Source organism: Hevea brasiliensis, chromosome 3 (assembly GCF_030052815.1).
Source record: "Hevea brasiliensis isolate MT/VB/25A 57/8 chromosome 3, ASM3005281v1, whole genome shotgun sequence".
NCBI lineage: Eukaryota > Viridiplantae > Streptophyta > Magnoliopsida > Malpighiales > Euphorbiaceae > Hevea > Hevea brasiliensis.
In genome coordinates, this window is record NC_079495.1 from 7,533,968 (window position 1) to 7,555,787 (window position 21,820).

A 21,820-nucleotide genomic window follows, 5' to 3' on the forward strand; every position below is an offset into this window, starting at 1 on the left:
AATTTTCTAATCACCCATGAATATTTTATTCAAGAATATTACTCAATTCTATAAGTTTCCAACAGCTAATATATTCTTAATTCAACCCAATTCAATATTTACATATTTAAACCTCTATTTTCAAGCTTCAACCAATCATATAAAATTTAAATATCATAATTCCAGATAATCTTATATGCTCATATGCTAAAAATCTAACTAAAATTCATTTATAATTTTCAAAAATATTCTACAATCACTCAAAAATTCAACAAACACCATAGAATATCTCCAAATAATTTTACTTTCATCATATATTTTTCTTAGAATTTTTTCTAATTTTTCATATTTAAGAAACACTGTATTTAAGCACTATAGACTGAGAAATGATGAAAATAATCTTACCCAAAGCTTATCTATATCTCAAAAATTTTAAAAATTTATGAGGAAGCTTCTGGAAGTTGAATCATCCCCAAAGCTCGCAAGAGCCACCACTGGAACCACTTCGCACGGTGGCCGGTAGTCGATCGCCTGCGACATCTGTCGGATCTGATTATACCATAATGTTCCTCTTCTCTTCCTCAGTCCATAGGTGGTCTCGGATTGTCAATCCAACGGTCGGATCGTCCTAGATCTGACCCCAAAGCTTGAAAAATCTGAAACTTCTCTCCTCCATATCTCACTCATCTGACCACTAAATGTTACAAAATGGGTATTAAAAGAAAGCTCTCGGAATAAGCTTTCCAACGCCACCTGAATTGCCTCAATCGGATGTTGGATGAAGTCGAAATCTCGCCTGGAAGTTGGCTGCCCTACGTGCTCATTTTTCTCTCTCCTCCAGTACTTACCGCCGCTTTTTTGTGCTTCTCCGGCCAGCTGGTGGTGTGCCGATGTCGTGGGGTGGTGGGGAAATCCTTGCCAGCAGTGGTGGTGGGTGGTGGTCATCGATAGCTGCAAAAAGGAAGGGAGGGAAAAGAAAGTGATGGGAGGGAGAGGAAGAAAGTGAGGGAGAAGGAGAAGGAGAAAGAGAGAGAGAGAGGTTTTTTTTTTTATTATTGGCTGTAGTAGCAGCTGACAGTGGCTGTCACTTCCTTTTTTTTTTCTTGGGTTATTACATTAAGAATTTAGAATTATATCTATAATTAAAAATGTATAAATTTATTTTATATGAAATATTTTTGTAATTAACTTAGAAGAAATTAAATTAAAAAAAATTTAAAAGTATTAATAAAAAAATTCATATATTTAGCTTGTAAAAATTAATTTACTTCCTTATTTATTTACATAAATTTAAATATAATTATATTAAAATATTTTTTACATAAATAATTATAAGATAGAGATTGAAATATAATAAAATTCATTAAAAAAATAATTTATATAAATAAAAAACCTTCATATTTTTATAAATAATATAAATCATAATGTATTTTTATAAAATTTTATTTTGAATTGTATTATAATAAAAATTTAATTAAGTGGAATTTAAATATAAATTAATAAGAATTTTAAATTTATATAAATTATAAAATTAAATTAAATAATAAAAAATATAATTATAAATATTATATATAATAATGATAATTTAGATAAAATCAATGTTATGCCTTTTTAATAAAAATAGAAATTATATTAACTTAGTTTTATATTTATTTTTAATAATATTATATTATTAAATAAGTATCTAGAAATTAAAATAGAAATTATATTAAATATATAGGAATATTTATAGGTTGATTATTTTATTACATATAAAAAAATCTATTAATAATTTATCATCTCACGTCTACTTTTCCAGGCTCTAAAATTTTCGAGCCCTATCACAGTATCACTTCTTCTCTCCATTCCAAAAACCCTTTTCTAGGGTTAGGGTTTTTGCTTCTGTTAATTATATCTTCTCAATTTCAGGGTTAGGGTTTTTCCTCTACTGTTTTCAATCCCTGGGTTACTTCAATTATTCTTTGATTTGGTTTTTTTGAGTCTGGGTGTCGGCTCTTGTGTTTGTTCCTTCGTTCTGGATCTGTGGTACTAACAGTAAATCGATGATGGATGTAAGAAAGAGAGGGAGGCCTGAAGCTGGCTTCAATGCGAATGGGGGACTCAAGAAATCTAAGCATGGTCAGTTCTTTTCTTTTCTGTACCTACTTAAACTTTTTTCTTTTGATTTGCATCCTCTCTGGTTTATATGTAATAAGATTGAACCAATAACTATGGGATTAATGTGCTAGACCTAGAATGGATGGGTTTCTCCCTTATTACTGCTTAAAGTTTAAGCAAGGTTCCCTCATATTGATATTTAATTAGGCTTGAGGTTGTCTCTATATGATTTTGAGTATAGTTTTACTGTAAGCTGTGAATCGTAAGAAGGCTGGAGTAGTCTTTTTAGTTTATGATGCATGCATTTGAAATATTTGGCTAGAAGAAGTTCTGAAATCAGCAGAATAATGGATTGAAGATTGAAGGATATTTAATGACAATATGGACTACAGATGAAAATATACCCATTGCGATATTATCCTTCCGCAGATCTTTGTAACTAGTTGGGTGGTTGAAATTTGCCTGTCTAAATTTTTTTTTAGTTGAAAACAATTTTGAGAAAATCATTGTCTTTCAGTTGGGCATAACACCTAGGAATTTGGAGTACACTGGAAAAATATGATTTCTTTAAAGCATAAACCTGTGACTGCCAGCAATATTTGGTAGTTGTTGGCCTATAGAGTTTTGTTGTGAGTTCATTCTTTTTCCTTTCCATAGCGAGCTCAGAGTCTGTGGTGCTTGGCTCTTTCAGTGTCTTTTAGTTATACAGATAGACGTCCTTTGGTGCCAATTTCATATAGTCTCTATTTCCTTTTTGCTTGCCAAAAAAGTAACTGGTGTTTTGGCTCAAGGCTGGTTTTACACTAACTAGTGTTTGGTTTACTTGCCTGCTTGATCCTCTCCCTCTCAGAGAATATGCATGTGCATGGTATGTGATAATCAGAAACCACCTTTATGGTGTCACCCAAATCAATTTTTACTTCTGAGAATCTTGGAGGAAAATTGTTGGAATATTCACACAAGGGTGTAAAATTGTTGGAATATTCACACAAGGCTGTAAAATTGTTGTCAGAATCAAAATTTGGGAGTTAAAAACATTAGTGGATGCTATCTAGCGACAAGACAGACATTAGAATTTAATTGTCAATGGATATCTATTTACCATAAACTGTAACCCCTTGCATATTTATGGAACTCTATTATCAAAGCTTCAGTCATTATTTATACGTACCTTGACTGGAATTAAAATTCTGATGACTTGGGATATCCTAGAGTAAGATAGATTAAAAACCTGGAGAAATTTTAACTAAGAATAAGTAATTAATGTCTTGTAACAGAAATGGACTCCTTATCAACTGGTGTAGGAAGCAAATCGAAGCCATGCACCAAGTTTTTCAGGTTCAAATCTTTTCTCACCTAAGTATTTGAGTCGCATTTTTTAATGTTTATAAGCTGTTGCAAGAATTTAATTTACTATTTTTACAAGATAAGATTCTGTAATGCTCTAATGAAGTGGATATTTATAGCTGCTATACAGGTACATTTTCATAATTGTGCTTCGTCAAATCAACTTAACTAATGGAATTTAACAGATACATTGTTTAGTTATGGAGTACAAAAGATAACCATTTGCTTGAGGAGGGGTCATTGTATATATATTTCAAATTGATTTATATGGTTCTCATGGCACAATAATGCCCACAGTTTTCTTCCACTAATCTGATGAAGATAATGTTGAAAGGTAATTTTCTCGGTGTTAAGTGTCCTGTTACCGCTATTGAACACAAATTTCTGTTGGTAAGTCATAAATTAAAAACCTATCAAAGTAAGATGAATAGCAGTGGACTGTTTTTGCTATTGAACCCAACCTTCTACCAGTAAGTTTACTCATAAACAAGGTAATCTATGAAAGGTTGATGAATTGCATGCAGTTACGTATGCAGCCAATAATTTATTTTTTTGTTAACATGGTAAGAATCATCACCTCATAAGATCTATAATTATTTTTCACACTGTTACAGCTGGTGCTGTGTGATATTCTAATTTATAACAAAGGCCTTTCAATTTGTAATCTTATCACTATTACAGAGATTGGGATGTAAATGAATGTTGATTTAAAATGGCTTTGGCTCTATTCCCAATCTAGTGTATTAGTCACCATTCATTTTTTGTAGGAGGTTATCTATTCTGCGTTGGTACTGTGCTTTCATTAACTGCATGACATCTTGATAATGTCTTGGTGGGTTGGCTGTTTGAGTTTGATTGATATTAGAATCATTGCTTAGGAAGCATTTCAATCTGTCTTATGACCAAGTCTTGGTAACAGTTGTAGGCCTTATTTCTTTTAGTTCCTACAATGTTCTTATATTTGGTGGATTGATTTGTGAAAACTGATGTAGTCTGTTTTGCTTTGGATTTCAGTACTGCTGGCTGTCCATTTGGTGAGAGCTGCCATTTTTTGCACTATGTTCCAGGCGGCTACAATGCTGTGGCCCAGATGATGAATCTGGGGCCAGCTGTCACTCCAGTTTCTAGAAACCTGGCTGTCCCGTCGGTGGTTCCTAATGGTTCTGCTCCAACTGCAGTTAAGAGCCGCTTGTGCAACAAATATAATTCTGCTGAAGGTTGCAAGTTTGGTGACAAATGCCATTTTGCACATGGTGAGTGGGAACTTGTTGGCAAGCCCATTGCTTCATCGCATGAGGATGCTCGTGCCATTGGAACTATTCCAGGGCGTATGGGTGGTCGGATGGAACCCCCTTCACCTGGACTTGCTGCTAGTTTTGGTGCCTCAGCCACTGCAAAAATCAGTGTGGAAGCTTCCCTTGCTGGAGCCATCATTGGTAAAGGTGGTGTGAATTCCAAGCAGATCTGTCGCCAAACAGGAGCCAAGTTATCCATCAGGGAACATGAAACGGATCCTAATCTCAGGAACATCGAATTTGAGGGATCATTTGAACAGATTAAGCAAGCTAGTGCCATGGTTTCGGAGCTAATTGCCAGTGTTAGTTCTGCAAATGCCTCAGCGAAAACTACTGGAGTGCCCGGGGGCGGCCATGCCCATCCAGGAAGCAACTATAAAACCAAGATATGTGAAAATTTTAGCAAAGGATCTTGCAGCTTTGGTCAAAGATGCCACTTTGCTCATGGGGCCGCTGAATTGCGCAAGTCAGGCGTGTGATGAGGCCAATCAGTTTCGTAAATGGTTCATTGCACTTGCTGTTGTGCAATCTTTGTATTAATGGGAGCTCTGGTTAAAGTGCTGGCTGTGCAATGCTACCAAGTGACAGTGATGAAACTGTGATAACTTAGTTTTTGGGCTTATTTTTTATTTTATTAGATCCATCATAGCTCTAGTGACCCTTTTCTTCATTCCTTCCGAATTTATTAGTGTTGTGCTTTGTCAGTTTGTTTATGTTAGACACGGTTTTGTGTGCCTTGAGAAGATATTATCCAAGTCGCAAGAATCATGCAATTAGAACTTTTCTTGATTGCATAACACTCGTTGGATGCAGCTTTTTTGAGTGATCTCTTGGATATTAGCCATGGAGAACCTGCAAACGATAAACAGAGGTTATGGTGAGAAGAGGTTCCTCGCTGTATGATAGAAGTAGTTGAACATATAAGGGGACTCGATTCTTTTGTTAGAAACCACTCGCTTGTTTGAGCAACTGTGTCTTCGGGAGGAGACTTGGCATGATCAAAGTTTAGTTGGTGGTGATTGATATTAGGCGAGGACAATGTTCCTGGAGATTCTGAAGTCCGATGTTTTGATCAAATCAAGAGTTTTTAGTTCTGATACTCGGTTTTTGAAAATTTAGATATAATTGAAATTTAGTTAGTAAATTTGGATTTGTTTGAAATTAAATTTTCTAGACATAATTAAAGGAAAACAAGATTTTTTATTCGACTGCTAGAACAAAAAAGGGAAAGTGAAAAAAATTACAGCCACAGTTCGTTCACTTCAGGCATTGCGCACGCCAAACCAAAAACAGGAAAAAAAGAACAAGTAATTAAAACAACAAAATGACCCATGCATAAATGCCACCAACAGCTGTGCCCTACTGCCATCTACGCACGAGGGTTGTGGCCGGTGGTGTCGCCAGGCAACCCAGTTGGATGAGTCCTCTCTACACCCATGGGATCCACTTGCCCACCGTAGGGCTGCCCTGTGCCTTGTCCAGGCATGGCCGACATTTGCTGGGTCCCCATGGGATAACCAGGCGTCCCACTTGCAGGCGAATGGGTGTGGGAATAGGCATGAGGTTCGGTGCCATAAGCAGCACCAGGCGTGCCTGTTGTGTAGTTTGCATGGCCACCAGCCTTGGCTACCTGCTTTGCTGCAGCGTTATGCTCACGCGCCTCCTGTTTGTTCAATTCTGCCTCTGCCTTCCTCTGTTCCTTCTTTTGGGTTGCCATTTCCTTCTGCATTGGATCATGTGCTGACATCTTCTCCACCTGCAATGCACCCATTTCAGAGTTTTCACGTAAAATGAAAAAGCTACTCCTTTACTAAACTACACCATACTCATATAAACTTAAAGAAAAGAGGAAACCTTCTCTTGGACGGTTGCTTTGGATTTCTCCATGCCAGCCTTAGCAGAGGCTGCAGCGTTGGCCGCGGTTTCCTTCATGGACTGCATTTTCGATCTCTTCTTCTTCTTCTTCTATAATCAAACGCTTCAATAATTATACTCGACTTGTCGATGCATTGCTCAACTGTTTTCTTCATTATATAGACACAGAAGAGCTTCTGTGGTGCTCACACGTATAAACTGCAGGAGGACACGTGGGTTTCAGTGAGTACTCTTCACCCGCATGTTCTGACACGTGGATTAAGATTTTCTACATGGCGAGTTCTTAGAGGCGTGTGTGGCGAATTGAAGCCTGCAGTTGCTAAACATGTCAATTTGATCCTTTTCTGCAGTTTCCTTGAGTCTCCCGTCCCCGAAGAATTTGCTCATTCTTGGTTGAAGATTTATCATATTCCATCTTATTCTGATCAAGAATGAAAGATGAATTTTGTTCATGAAAACCCTTTAAATATTTTTATTTAATATTACTAAATGCTGTGTTGAATCGAAATAGATGATTATTTTGATTGTATGGATCAAAATATGACATCTTAAGTCTATAATAAATTATTTCATTATTTTATAACAATTTCAAAGCTGAATTGCAGCTCTTCAACCTTCCCTTTCTCTTGCTCTTCTCGATAAATATAAAATCTTTTGGGCTTTGTTTAATAATTGTACCAATTATATTTTTAAACTGAAAAAGAAGTGTTAACTTACCATTTCAAAGAATAAAAGGGGAAAGTATGCCAAAGCAAACAACAGTTATTATAACATTAACGATACTTGATTAACAAGACAGATAAATTTTTATAAAGATTTGAACTTTGTTACATTACAGGACAGATACTTCAAGAAAGAATCTACACTGAAATGTCTTTCAATCGCGTTTCCATTAACACATACATGCATGGTTGCATGGATATGGGTGGTGTCTGAATATGGAGGCTATTAATTTTGACTGATGTAGCCGGAGTTGGAGGAACTGCTTTGCCGCGATAGTAGTTCATCTCTGGTTCTCGCCAAATCAATTGTCTCGCGAAGTGTTCTGGGGTTGGACATCTTTATCTCCCCTGATATTTCCTCTTTCAGTCCACCCATAATGGTCCAATTCAACTCCTTGTCCGGCCAATCCACCACTCTATTGCTCAATCGCTCAATTTCCCTTCGGTAATCTCGTAGACTTCCACTTTGCTTCACTCGAGACAATGCTTCATTGAAATCTTCGTCTTCAGCTGGTCCAAACCTAGAAACCAGTTCTTTCTTAAAAAACTCCCATGTAATGTCCGACCCATCTCGCTTGGAAGTCTGTTGCAGCCATTGAAGCCACTGGTTGGCTTCCCCTTCGAGATAAAACGAAGCTAAAGTCACTCCTTCTTCTTCCGGAGTTCCATTGTACTTAAAAAACTGAGCAACTCGATTAAGCCATTCTGCTGGGCCAATTCCTGAGAAATGAGGGAATTCTATCTTAACCTTGGAGTCTATTTGCAACCCAGAAATCTTCTGCGTTAGCTCCTTCAGGGTGGCATCGAGTTTTTGGAGTTGTTCAGAGATGGTTTGGAAATGATCAGCTCTAGAGTGATAGCTGTGGATATCGTAGTTCTTTAAATTGTCAAGTTTTCTTTGGATGGCTGCTGTTTGATTGTGGTACCAAATGATTGAACCAACGAAAAGAACAAGTAAAAGAAAAGGATCAAAATGGGGTTGGGTTGACACACAACTGGTAAAATTACATGATCTTTGTCTTTGATCCTCAGAATCTCTGTTGATGTCCATTCCATAGGATATTCCGCTCCAAGAACAGCGACTCATTAGGCCTACCCAATTAACACGTTCTTCATAGCAAATGAGGCAAGCAAATAGTCTGGCAATCGAACCGACTCAATACTTGCTGCTCTGCTCTAATGGCTAGTTGGCAACATGCATGCAGGGGATTTAGCTGCATGCCTAGCATGTGACACGTGTTTGCTGAGTGCTCGCATTCATGACACGCAATATATATATCTTAAGCCTTCTGATCAATGAAATCGCACTCTCAAGAATATGGTGTGGCTATCATTCATTTGCCCATTTGTAGTATGCTGATGATGTAAATTAACTACTTGGGGTTCCCTGTTAATGCAAATTCTAGGTGAAAATCTATTTCTTCCTTAAAAAAAATTTGAATTTTATAATTATTTTTTTTATTAATTTTATAAAAGGAATCATTTCATCAAAGGAGGAAATTTTTCTTGGATGACTCTCTTGGGTAAGCTAAACTAATCACTTGCTTCTTTTTAAATGTACTATTACTCGGAAATTAATAGGAGGGTGTGAGTTTAAAAATAAATTATTAAAAGGAGTTATGGTAAAAAGTATTTACTAAAAGGGGGTACTTTTGGTGATGTGGAGGAGAGAGAGTGACTCCGGTATAAATAGTGATCAAGTACTAAATTGTAAAATAAAAACTTATTTTGGATTGAAATGTATAAAAAAAAAAAAAAAAAGACCCAGCTGGGTGCTACTAGCTGATCAATAGTAAGATTCTCTCAATTTTCGAAATATCTGAAAAAAGTCTCAATTCCGAAATGTCTGAAAAAGGTCTGGGGAGTTGACCGAGGCAGCTGGGTGCTACCCACGGTAGCGCCCAGCTAGTGTGACCTGGGGCCCACCTGCCAGACGCTACCATAGGTAGCATCTGACTGCACATGCTACCCATGATAGTGTCCCACTCTCCTCGTTTGGCATGTGTCTCACTATCCTCGCCTTGTCTGGCATGTGTCCCACTATCCTCGCCTTGTCCGGCGTGTCGCAGTTCCTCATCTGGAGTGTAAGCGTGGTTGTGTGGTTTTGTCTCAGCAGCTGGACACGATTGATAATAGCGTTTTTGAATGCTATATAAACCCCCCCTCCCATCGACTTGAAACTAAGGGTGAGCAGATTTGGTTCAAATCGAAAAACTGAACAGAACCGAGTCAATTTGGTTCAATCGGTTCGATTTTAAAATTTAATAGGTTCGGTTCAATTTTACATTATATAAATTTCGATTCGGTTCGGTTTTGAAGAGAAAAAATCGGTTAAACAAAACCGAACAGAATAGTAATTTATATGTTTAAATCGAATCAAATCGAACTGAATCGATTTTTGAATTGATTTATTTTTATGGAGAATTTATGAATTATATTTAATTATATATATATTAATTGTTTAATTTCATTGATTAATGATTATTAGGTTCAAACCAAAGTCAAAATTAAATCAAATAATTTGAAAATTAAGTCTAAATTAAAAATCAATTAAAAATCAAAATCGATCGGTTTAAATCGAATCGAACCGAAATAGAGCGATTCGGTTCAATTCGATTTTTTACCTATTTCGATTTGGTTCGATTTCTAAAATACATAATTCGATTTTTATAATTTAATTTGGTTCGGTTCAGTTCGAACCGAATGCTCACCCCTACTTGCAACCATGAAAAAGAAAAAATTTTCACAAGCCTACTCTGCTCTCCCTCCAAATTGGTGTAGGTAAATTGTAGAGAAAAAATTTTAGTACTTATTTATTTGATTAATCCTCTTTGATTATAGAGAAAAAAAAAGGTAAGTAAATATGTTATGAGTTAATTTTTATTATTTATATTTCATAAATAATTTACAATATAAAATGTCATTTATAAATTTTTTAATACACTAACAACATCTCTATCTCTACTTGTAGATAAATTAAAGCGGATTCCCAAGCCCGGATAAAGGAGGAGGGTTGCGGTAGGTGACAACCAGCGTAAAAATTTCGTCACACCCTATGATATGGATTCAAAAGATATAAACGTTGGGGCGTCCTCTACTAACGACGCGCTACATCGGAGCCCGGGTGTAGTGATAAATATGCAAGGGTGTAGGGCGTTCACCGAAAGCGACGCGCCATGCCGGCGCCCGGGTGTGGTGTTAAGTGAGCAAGGGTTCCCACATCATGGACGGGTGTGGGTAAAGAAGTTAGTCCATAGGACAAATAGTAGAACAAATAGTGGAACAGAATACAAGATAGACATAGAAAACAATAGAAGATATCATAGAAGGAGACCAATTAGGAAGGAGCAGGATAGGAGGAGGATTAGGGTTGGTACTTGGAATGTTGGATCACTTACAGGAAAATTAATGGAGCTTGTGGATACCTTGGAAAGGAGAAGGGTGAATATTGCTTGCATTCAGGAGACTAAATGGGTAGGAGAGAAAAGTAAGGAAGTGGGTAATTCAGGGTACAAACTGTGGTTTATCGGAAAGGAGAGAAATAAGAACGGAGTGGGTATAATCATAGACAGAACATTGAAAGACGCAGTAGTAGCTGTGAAAAGAGTAGGAGATAGAATTATACTAGTAAAGCTAGTACTAGAAGGAGAAACAATAAATATAGTTAGTGCTTATGCCCCACAAATAGGACTAGACAGTGAGAGTAAACAAAGGTTTTGGGAAGATATGGATGATTTAATGCAAAGCATACCGAATAAAGAGAATGTTTTCATTGGTGGAGATTTGAATGGACATGTAGGAAGTGATAGGCAAGGTTATGAGAATGTTCATGGAGGTTTTGATTTTGGTAGTCAAAATGAGGAGGGAAAAAGCATCATGGATTTTGCTATGGCATACGACCTGATACTAGCAAATACCTACTTTATAAAAAGAGAGTCACATTTAGTGACTTTCAAAAGTGGTCAACATAGAAGCCAAATCGACTTCCTCTTAACCAGGAAGACAAATAGAGCTCTATGCAAGGATTGCAAGGTCATTCCAGGAGAGGCTTTAACAAGTCAACATAGGTTGGTAGTCTTGGATGTCAAGTTTAGGAACAATTCAAGTAAGGTCAGAAGAAATAGTGTAGCTCGAACAAAGTGGTGGGAGTTCAAAGGAGTAAAGCAAGTGAAGTTCAAAAATGAGCTTCTCGAGTCCGAAGTATGGAAGCTAGATATGGAGGCCAATGATATGTGGATACATATGGCATTAAAGATTAGAGAAGTAGCTAGAAAAGTACTTGGAGAGTCTAAAGGACATGGACCACCCTCAAAAGAGAGATGGTGGTGGAATGAGGAAGTACAAAAGGCAGTGAAGAGAAAAAGAGAATAGTATAAGAAATTACCTAAATGTGATAATAATGAGGCATATGAACAGTACAAGATAGCAAAGAAAGAGGCAAAAAAGGTAGTTAGTCAAGCAAGAGCACAGGCCTTTGAAAAGTTATATGAGAAACTTGGAACTAAAGAAAGGGAGAAAGATATTTATAGATTAGCAAGGAGTAGAGAAAGGAAATGTCAAGATCTCAATCAAGTTAGGTGCATTAAGGATAAAGAAGGAAAAGTGTTGGTGAAAGATGAGGACATTAAAGAAAGATGGAGAAATTATTTTAATGATCTCTTTAATAATAGTCAAAATGGAAATAGCGTGAATATAGATTTTAGAACAATAGAAAAGAATGTAAATTATACTAGAAGGATTAGATCTTTAGAAGTAAAGGAAGCACTTAAGAGAATAAAAGTGGGTAAAGCCTGTGGACCCGATGAAATACCAATTGAAGTGTGGAAGTATTTGGGAGATATGGGAGTGGCATGGTTAACTAAATTATTTAATAAGATTCTAAACTCAAAGAAAATGCCTGATGAATGGAGGAAGAGTATTTTAGTACCTATTTTTAAAAATAAGGGAGACATACAGAGTTGCTCAAACTATAGGGGAATTAAACTCATGAGCCATACTATAAAGTTGTGGGAGAGAGTTGTGGAGCATCGACTACGTCATGGTACTTCTATCTCTCTCAATCAATTTGGTTTCATGCTTGGTCGTTCAACTATGGAAGCGATCTTTCTCATTAGAAGCTTGATGGAGAAATATAGAGATGTGAAGAAAGATCTACACATGGTTTTTATTGATTTGGAGAAGGCTTATGATAGTGTTCCAAGAGAGGTCTTATGGAATGTGTTAGAACAAAAGAGGGTATCTATTAGGTACATACAAGTATTGAAAGATATGTATGAAGGAGTAACTACTATTGTGCGCACAGTGGGAGGGGACACAAGAGATTTTCCGATCTCAATTGGATTATACCAAGGATCAACCATAAGCCCTTACCTTTTTACATTAGTTTTAGATGAACTGACGAAACATATACAAGAGAGTATTCCTTGGTGCATGATGTTTGCGGATGATATTGTTCTGATATATGAGACACGAGAAGGAGTCAATAGGAAGCTAGAACTTTGGAGAAGTACTCTAGAGTCAAAGGGTTTTAAGTTAAGTAGAACGAAGACAGAATACATGCATTGCAAGTTCAGTGATGGCCAAACTGGTGATAGGGAAGGAGTTAGTTTGAATGGAGTGGTACTGTTCCAAAGTAATCACTTTAAATATCTAGGCTCAGTCCTTCAAGTAGATGGGGGATGTGAGGAGGATGTTAGTCATAGGATTAAAGCCGGATGGTTGAAGTGGAGACGTGCCACGGGAGTTTTATGTGATTGTAAGATTCCCAATAAATTAAAAGGAAAATTTTACGTCATGACCATACGACCGGCTATGTTATATGGTAGTGAGTGTTGGGCACTGAAAGAGTCGTATGCATCTAAGTTAAGAGTTGCAGAGATGAGAATGTTAAGGTGGATGAGTGGCCATACTAGACTAGATAAAGTCCGTAATGAAAGTATTAGAGAAAAGGTAGGAGTGGTGCCAATAAAAGATAAGTTGAGAGGGGGGAGATTAAGGTGGTTTGGTCATGTGAAGCGTAGACATACGGAGGCTCCAGTTAGACAAGTAGAGCACATTAGGTTAGAGGATAGAAAGAAAAAAAGAGGTAGACCTAAATTGACTTGGAGGAGAGTAGTACAACATGACTTAGAAGTATTACACATTTCTGAGGATTTAACCCAAAATCGTTCAGAGTGGAAAAAGCGAATCCATATAGCCAACCCCAAATTTTTGGGATAAAGGCTTAGTTGAGTTGATTTTAAAAAAAATTTGTCTTAAAATTAATATAGTATAATTTTCCATAATACTCTAAAAAAATGATTGTTTATTAAAATTCTTCCACACTCTAAGAAAAAAAAATTTTTTTTTGCAAAGTATAATATTTATTTTTTATTATTGTTGTTAAATAATATTTTTATAATAAAAATGACTATAGTATAATTTTATGCAGCACTCTACTCTCTCTCTCTCTCTCTCTCTCTGTAACAGTATCTCTTTAGAAAAAGTAAGATACAGTGTATTTTGAGGTATTTTTTTTAATTTCTGATGTTATATCATAAATTGTTATAGTATGATTTTTATGACGCTCTAATGTCTCTCTATCTCTCTCTCTCTCTCTCTGCCTGTAGAGAAATTAAGGCACAGTAAATTTTGAGGTAATTTTTATCTTGAGATTATTTTTTTATTATTGATGTTAAATGATAATTTTATAATATAAATTACTATAGTTTAATTTTTTATTATACTGTAAAAAAAATGATGTAGTATTTTTTTTTTGACACTCTAATCTCTCTCTCTCTTTGTGCTTGTAAAGAAATTAAGGTGCAGTAAATTTTGAGGTAATTTTTATTTTGAGATATTTTTTTATTATTGATGTTAAATAACAATTTTTTGATAAAAATTACTATATATTAATTTTTTTATTATACTATAAAAAAATAATGTAGTATACATTTTTGTGACACTCAAATCTCTCCCCCTCCCTCTCTCTCTTTGTGACTGTAGAAAAATTAAGGTGCAGTGAATTTTGAGATAATTTTTATTTTGTTGATGTTAAATAATAATTTTATAATATAAATTACTATAGTCTAATTTATAAGAACACTCTAAAAAAACTGTTGTAGTATAATTTTTTGTGACACTCTAAACTCTCCCTCTCTCTCTCTCTCTCTCTGCTTATAGAGAAATTAAGGTGTAGTAAATTTGGAGAAAATTTTTATTTTGAGCTAATTTTTGTTTATTATTCATATATGACATTTTATGATTATTGTGGAAAATTTTAAGGTAATATTTATTTTGACATTAATTTTTGTATTATTATTGTTATATGAAAATTTAAATAGAAATTGATGTGAATACAAAACTTTATTTGTTAAGTTTTTTATATAAGGTGTTATAATAGATATTAATACATTAAAAGATTAATAATTACAATGAATGTTTGTTAATTTTTTTGATAATGGAAGAGTAATAATACAGCACTGTAAGAGATTAATAAGTTGATTATTACGCTTGATAAGAATGGAAGGACAACAAATGCACAGTAGAAATTATCTCCGGTCAGGTCCATCATATCCATCAATACTCAGACACTAGAGACTTAATTGGTCGGAGTCCATTTGGGAAGGTACAATGCAGGAAGAGTTGTTAACCTGTAGAAAACATGCAGATGTTCTTCACTTGGATGCCCCTCCACAATTGATTGTCCCTCATTTGACAGAAAGTGGTTTTATTGGAGTATCTTGAATGAAGTTTTTTGCATTAGATTGACATCCAATATCAGCTCTTGTTGAAAGGTTAAGGCTTGAGACGCACACATTTATGTTACCAATAAGAGAGTGCACTATCACTCTAGAAGATATCGGGCATAATTACTAGATTGCCTATAGATGGTCATGTATAACTGGCAATTCTAGATTGGATTGGCTATCTATTTGTGAAGAATATCTAGGTGTAAGGCCACCTCCACATGTATATAAGGGATGTGGACTATCTATATGATAGCTTATGGGTCAATTTGAAGCTATTCTTGAAGGAGCAGATGACGCGACTTTACTTATACATGCATGAGTATATATAATGCGTCTAATTGGAGGTTCACTTTTCAATGACAAGTCAAATGCTTGTGTTAATTTGATGTTCCTACCATTGCTTGCAGATATGGGACAGGCTGGGCAATATAGTTGGGTTTCAGCATGCCTTGCATATCTGTATAGGGAGCTTTGCCGTGGAGCAGATCCTGAAACTAAAGAGATATCTAGTGCCCTTTTCATCTTACAAATTTGGGCCTGGGAGAGAATTAAGCAGGTTGCTCCATCATTACCAGATCCAACACTGCATAATGATGCTCCATTGGGTAGTAGGTACGTATGATAATATTATTTTTTATATCTAATACAAAATTCAAATATTTATAAATTAAAATATAAATTAATGTATTACTTTGCAGGTGGAGCAATATGCGACAGGTAACACAAGTAACGACGCATGTATTAATCCAAATAAGAGATAATATTTATAGAATGACGAATAATGATGTAAGATACATCTTAACATATTTCTATTAAATTAACTAAAAGAGTTAATCTTATTTTCATGATTTCCATGTAACAACTATTTTTCCCTCTGTTTATATTTATAGTTTATATGGGAACCATACACCCAAGATGTACTAAACGGTTTACCTGAGTATTGCATGCAAGGGGTGGGTGTATGGTAGGCAATGGTGCCACTAATCTACTTTCACATTGTTAAGTGGCACCAACTTGATAGGGTATTAAGGCAATTTGGGTTGCAACAGCTTATCCCTCGGCCCCCTCATCAAACAGATGACATGCATTAAACTTCACTGCGATAAGGTGATGGTGCGATAAAGTGATGGTGACTGGGCAACATTTAATGCCCAGTATATTAATAGATGGAATAGACGTCACCAATTCATTGTACTAGGTGAAGTTGCTACGAGGCCACTCCACCATCATTCACAATACATGAAGTGGTATCACTGCGTGTCTAGAAAATGGATCTCAATAACAGGAGCTGCTATAGGTTATGTGGTAAAGTGTCATTCTATATATTTTTTTTTCCTTAACTATGTATTTGCCTATTAAGTAATAAATGAAGTGTATAATTTTGTTATATTCAATATTATGTTTTACATAAAGATGGCTGGGAAGAATTGCTTATTACATTGGAAGACCCATCTGCACAGAATGTTACATATAACAAAAGATTAGTCCTAAACATGCTATAAGCCTTGGAAGAGGATAAGCGTCTTATTAATCGACGATCACCATATCCAGATCCGGTCCCACAAGCGCGTGTTTTTGGGGAGTTGTTAGAAGATCTATCGATTGCACGACCACAGCGACAGTAGAGAAAGCGTAGGGGTGGTCAAGCAAGACAAAGGGACCAATCGCAATCATATAGAATGCCCATCACTGAACCGATGCCAGACCCTGTCTTTTACCATCCCTTTGACAGTTTTGATGTAGGGGCACAACCTCCCACCCAAATTCCCAAAGTTGGTCCATCAACATCTATTCCGACGTTCACTGAACTCTTACAAAGCTAGTATACGGATTGGACCCTTGGTCCATCCATGCCAGGCCCTTTTGGACAGTGGATGCCATCATCCTCACATCATATGATGCAACAAGAAAGGACATCATTTGACTTCATTCCACATCAACATGAGAGGACACCATTTGATGCAACGTTCGCCTCTTTTTCTCAACCATACACAGATGTACCTTTGACATCACGGTATGGGTTTTGTGCTGTAGAAACTTCAGAGATGTATTTTGTACCTCATGATTCTGGTCTTGGTACTTTTGCATCAAGGGTGGGACTCTTTGGGAATTATGAATCCAATTCAAGGCAAAATGAGGCAGTCAATCTTCAAGCATGCGGCAAACTGGACGAGAACTTCAACTAATGTCCACACATGATGTTGATGTACCTGAAGATGAAGGAGAACATCACATACACGGGAGGTGGACTGGTGTGTTACATCATGCAGGACAGAGGAGGCGTCCGGGATGTGGCACGTGACCCTTTTTTATAGAACAATGTGCATTTATTATAATATCTGAAATTAATTGTATTGATGTCATTAATTTTACAAATGTAAACTTTGTTTATAGAGCAATGTATTTATAGATATAATAAACATAAGTCTCGAAATTTAACTTAACCATCAAGAACGTAGTTACTAATTTAAGTAAACATAATTTCATCAAATAGTAACAGTCATAAAAATAAAAATTATACATCCATACAATAATCAGTACAGTCCATACTTATGAATATTATGACTAGGCAATTTTCTTGCAATATCCGAATTTTTCACCTTCAATTGTGCGCTTGGCAACTTTGAAACTTTGATGAGTTTTTAGTTGTTTCATATATTCATATAATTGGAAATAGTTATTCCCAAATTCTTCTCTCACACAGACTGCATTAAAATACTCAAACATAATACAAATGTGACAGTATAAATAAATTTACAATCTATTTTAAATAACACTATAGTTATAAACATACTTGATCTTTTGTTGTTTTCTCTATGACAATATATCTCTTGTGGAACAGGTAGAGTTTCCATCCTTATTAAGGAACTCTCTGTATTTGGGATGACTTCCTTTAAGAAAAATGTTAAAACTAGTTCATCATAAATGTCAACAGCTTCTTGTTCCCAAATTCGAGATAATGAATGGAAATATCGAAGGGGAACAGTTTCAATCAGGACATTAACTTTTTCAGTTTCTTGTATCTGGTAGCTAGCGTTAATAATTTTTTGTAAGAAATTATTAATCTCAACAACATACTCTGTTATGCATATTTTGAGCTTCCATTTAAATTTATCAATATTCTGTAGCTTAGACCTAACATTTTCTATTGCAAATTGCCCTCTTAAAACGTTGGAAGTAAATTTCATAATGGCTATCTACAAAATAAATAAATAAATAAATAAATAATGATAGGACTATTAAAGGTGCAGAAAATTATGAAGACATAATAATGAATAAAGGTAATAATTGACAATATAGAATAATATTGTTATGAATTTATTACAATAATATCATATTACTAACAACATGGCGGAAGAGAAGATGAAAGAAATTTTACAAAATCATTATCGTCATTATCACTAAAATCAGAAATTTCATCATAATCAACAATTAATTATGATATAGTTGGACGTTGTTTTTCACCCACATCTTTGTATGGACTAAACAAATTGTGAAAATATTCAAGACGACTATTCATTTTATCTATCTTAAGTTGTAATTATGCTTTCACTTTGCATATTTCTTCTTCAGTATTCCTTTTTAATTTAGCTGAACGCACTTTCGGGATTGGTAAATCTTAGAATCTATAATATGCTTCCATCTCACAACGTATCTCCCATAATCTCTCCCATTCATGTTGTGGAGAAATTATAGCTTTACCAAAATCAACAATATTCTTCGAATGCTTTCATATATTTATGCATAGCCTTTCTGAATACATGTGTAATTAGGCAAGTTGACAAAATATCTTTTATGACCATACCATGTGCATCCATTGGGATCAATATATTTGTCTACAACAGCACCACTTACATTAACACATGATAGTGTAAAATGTTTCTTATTCGATGTAGCACCAACATTTATCCTACTCATATTACCTGTTACATGAGCGACAAAATTGAAATAAATTTATATTAGTACATTCAGAGAATTTATTCAATTGAAAATATTCAATTTCATTAATGATTTAGAAAAATACATAAATAATAATATTAGTGATCTACATTCTTCATAGGACAACTTTGTTTATTATGTCCTGCTTCATGACAAATTGAACAGTGGATCGTAGATCTCTCTCCCAATTTTCCCTTAAGCATCCAGTCCATTTTGTTCTTCCTTCTTGTGGAGTTTGGCCTCTCTTTCTGCCTTTTCCTTGTTGAGTCAGGAACAAGAGGATCGCTATCCGATTCTGGCCAATAAGCTTCATCTCCAATGGCATGAAATATTAACTCATAACATTTCAATGTTCATTGCAACTTATAATAATCAGACACATATTGCTCATAATCTATTACTTTGGATAGACATGCTGCAATGACATGAGAGTACGAAATTCGCATCTCTTGGAATTTTCCACAACTGCAAGTTTGATCATTCAGCGTCACCACCTGCTTTTAACCTTGCCTACCAGTCCTCACTTCAAATTCACAACAATTGGTGTTGAAGACCTGTACATGATGTCCATTAGCTTTTTGTACATTTTCTTGCAAAATTTTGCTACACAATTGCATAAACTTAAAGCCTATTTATTCTTGTTCCTAAAACATCGTGCGTCGTGCATCAAAATACTCCACGCATTGATAAAATATTTTTTCTGCCATTGCAGTTATTGGTAATGCACGTAATCCTTTAAGCATTCCATTCACATACTCAACAATGTTTGTCATCATTGAACCATACCTTTTGCCTTCATCGTGAGACTAAGTCCACTTTTGCAAATCTATCATCACTGCCCAATCATATGTTTCTCAATGCACATCTCGAATTTTGTTCATTGATTCATAAAATTTCTTCTTTTGGTTTTGATGTGCTGTAATCATTAAGAACAAAAATTTTTTTATCATTTATTGGCTGATATTATTATTCTATTTAAATTTTAAAAAATACATAATAGTATTTGTACTAACTAGCCTTATGTAGCACGTCTTTCATGATTGGATTTTTAAACTTGGTATTATAATTGCTTAAGATGTGTCGAATACAAAACCGATGATGAGCTGCAGGAGGTTGCCACCAATCATCCTCCATTGCCTTTATAATCCCTTTGTGTCTATCCGATATGACACATATCTCTTCCCGGTCAATGACAAATACTCTTAAACATTTTATAAACCAGTCCTAATTCCTTGTATCTTCATAATCAACAATAGCCCATGCAATGGTAAATATATAGTTATTTTCATCTAGGGCTGTTGCACAAAATAAACAACCTTTATACTTCCCGTACAGAAAGATGGAGTCAATGCATATGACAGGGCGATAATGCTTAAATCCCTCGATTAATTGTTTAAAGGACCAAAACATTCTGTCAAAAACCTTGTATCCCAAAACTAAATGATTATTGATAAATAATTCCTCATCTTCAATTAGGACAGAAGATCCAGGGTTTTGTTTACACAATGTTGTCATTAATCGTCTCAATCGACCACAAGATTCTTCCCAACCTCCATAAATCTTCACAATTGCCATATGCTTTGCTTTTCAAGTTTTCCTATAACTCCGTTCATAACCAATTTTGTCTTTAAATTCAGCTTGTAAAGCTGAAATCGTTACACTCAATTGTTCTTCAACTATAGGCATTATGAAATGACAAATCATTTTTGAATCTAATTTGCAATGATCCTTGGAGATGGCTGGATTTGAACACGTATGAGGTCCATTGTAAAGAGTAATTTTCCATACATCTAAACCTTTCTGTTGGGACGCATGCATTTTCTATTTACAGTTACTATTCTTATCACTGCATCTAATAGTATATATTCAACTTTTGGTCTCTTTCTTGCAAAAGTCATGGTGTCTTAACATATGATATTTTTTAGCAGCATTTTTAACAGCCTCTCTTGACGAAAATAACATCCCAACTTCAAACTCACTTGACTCATCCAAAAGTGAAGAAGACATCGGTTTTGAGAATGCATCAACAGTTAATACAAAAAAATCTATTTCCGAGTAAGGTGGAGGAGGCACAATCGGGATAGCTGGGTTTGACACACTAGTATTATAGTAATTAACCAAATTCAAATTGGCACCACAATCATCATTATCTGTGTCTTTATCGTCATAAAAAAATTCATCTTCATCTTCTGAATCTTCATCATCTTCGTTATTGATGCAATAATTACTGTCATTTGATTCATTTTTGTTATCTAATTGACTTGAACTAACAACATGACATTGAATTCGAACGTCAGTTGCACTGTTATTGACATCATCCGCAACCTCAGGATTTTCTAATGTACCAACACTTGATGGGCCGGCTTTATCTATGACATTTACACTACTATTGGGTCGATAAATGTCAACGTACAATTCTATCAATTCCAAACCTCCAATTTGCTCAATGAAATTAAATATTATTAACACATCATCATCATTTCTCAAATCCTTACAAGTCCAATTCAAAACACCTTTGCTTATTTTTGGTTTTCTAAATAGGATAGGCTCAAGGAATTCACATCCTTCTATCAGGAAAATTGTACGTACTATTCTCATTGCGAGATTTGCATATTTTAATCTACTACCAATGCTAAACACAGCTGATCTACCTTTACAATAATCATATCCATCATCACTCAAAATAATATTGCCATCCCAGTACACAACAGCAAAACGTGGACTTGACATCTTCACATGCAAAAAATAACAATTCTTACAATTTATAATATACATTTAAAATAATACGTAAACACAATACAAAGTTTAGATATAAAAATTTCAATATCATTTCAAA

At 35.1% G+C, this 21,820-nt stretch overlaps 2 protein-coding genes across 2 annotated transcripts; one reads left to right on the top strand and one right to left on the bottom strand.

The window, feature by feature from the left end:
• Positions 1 to 1,741: 1,741 nt before the first annotated feature.
• On the top strand, positions 1,742 to 5,515 carry LOC110647299 (zinc finger CCCH domain-containing protein 14). The gene is made up of 3 exons (XM_021801062.2): positions 1,742 to 2,097; positions 3,354 to 3,414; positions 4,438 to 5,515. The coding sequence occupies exons 1-3, from the start codon at positions 2,022 to 2,024 to the stop codon at positions 5,195 to 5,197; spliced, it is 897 nt and encodes a 298-aa protein (XP_021656754.2). The 5' UTR covers positions 1,742 to 2,021; the 3' UTR covers positions 5,198 to 5,515.
• A 383-nt stretch (positions 5,516 to 5,898) lies between these two features.
• On the bottom strand, positions 5,899 to 6,736 carry LOC110647300 (11 kDa late embryogenesis abundant protein). The gene is made up of 2 exons (XM_021801063.2): positions 6,573 to 6,736; positions 5,899 to 6,474 (listed from the first exon to the last, which is right to left on the bottom strand). The coding sequence occupies exons 1-2, from the start codon at positions 6,657 to 6,659 to the stop codon at positions 6,088 to 6,090; spliced, it is 474 nt and encodes a 157-aa protein (XP_021656755.2). The 5' UTR covers positions 6,660 to 6,736; the 3' UTR covers positions 5,899 to 6,087.
• Positions 6,737 to 21,820: the final 15,084 nt, after the last annotated feature.

Bases quoted from the DNA above. Each gene is read 5' to 3' on its own strand.
- LOC110647300 (XM_021801063.2), bottom strand. From the start codon at position 6,659: ATGCAGTCCATGAAGGAAACCGCGGCCAACGCTGCAGCCTCTGCTAAG. The intron at 6,475-6,572 runs GTTTCCTCTTTT...GGTGCATTGCAG, and splicing joins AAGCAACCGTCCAAGAGAAG to GTGGAGAAGATGTCAGCACA.
- LOC110647299 (XM_021801062.2), top strand. From the start codon at position 2,022: ATGATGGATGTAAGAAAGAGAGGGAGGCCTGAAGCTGGCTTCAATGCG. The intron at 2,098-3,353 runs GTCAGTTCTTTT...GTCTTGTAACAG, and splicing joins ACTCAAGAAATCTAAGCATG to AAATGGACTCCTTATCAACT. The intron at 3,415-4,437 runs GTTCAAATCTTT...TTTGGATTTCAG, and splicing joins CCATGCACCAAGTTTTTCAG to TACTGCTGGCTGTCCATTTG.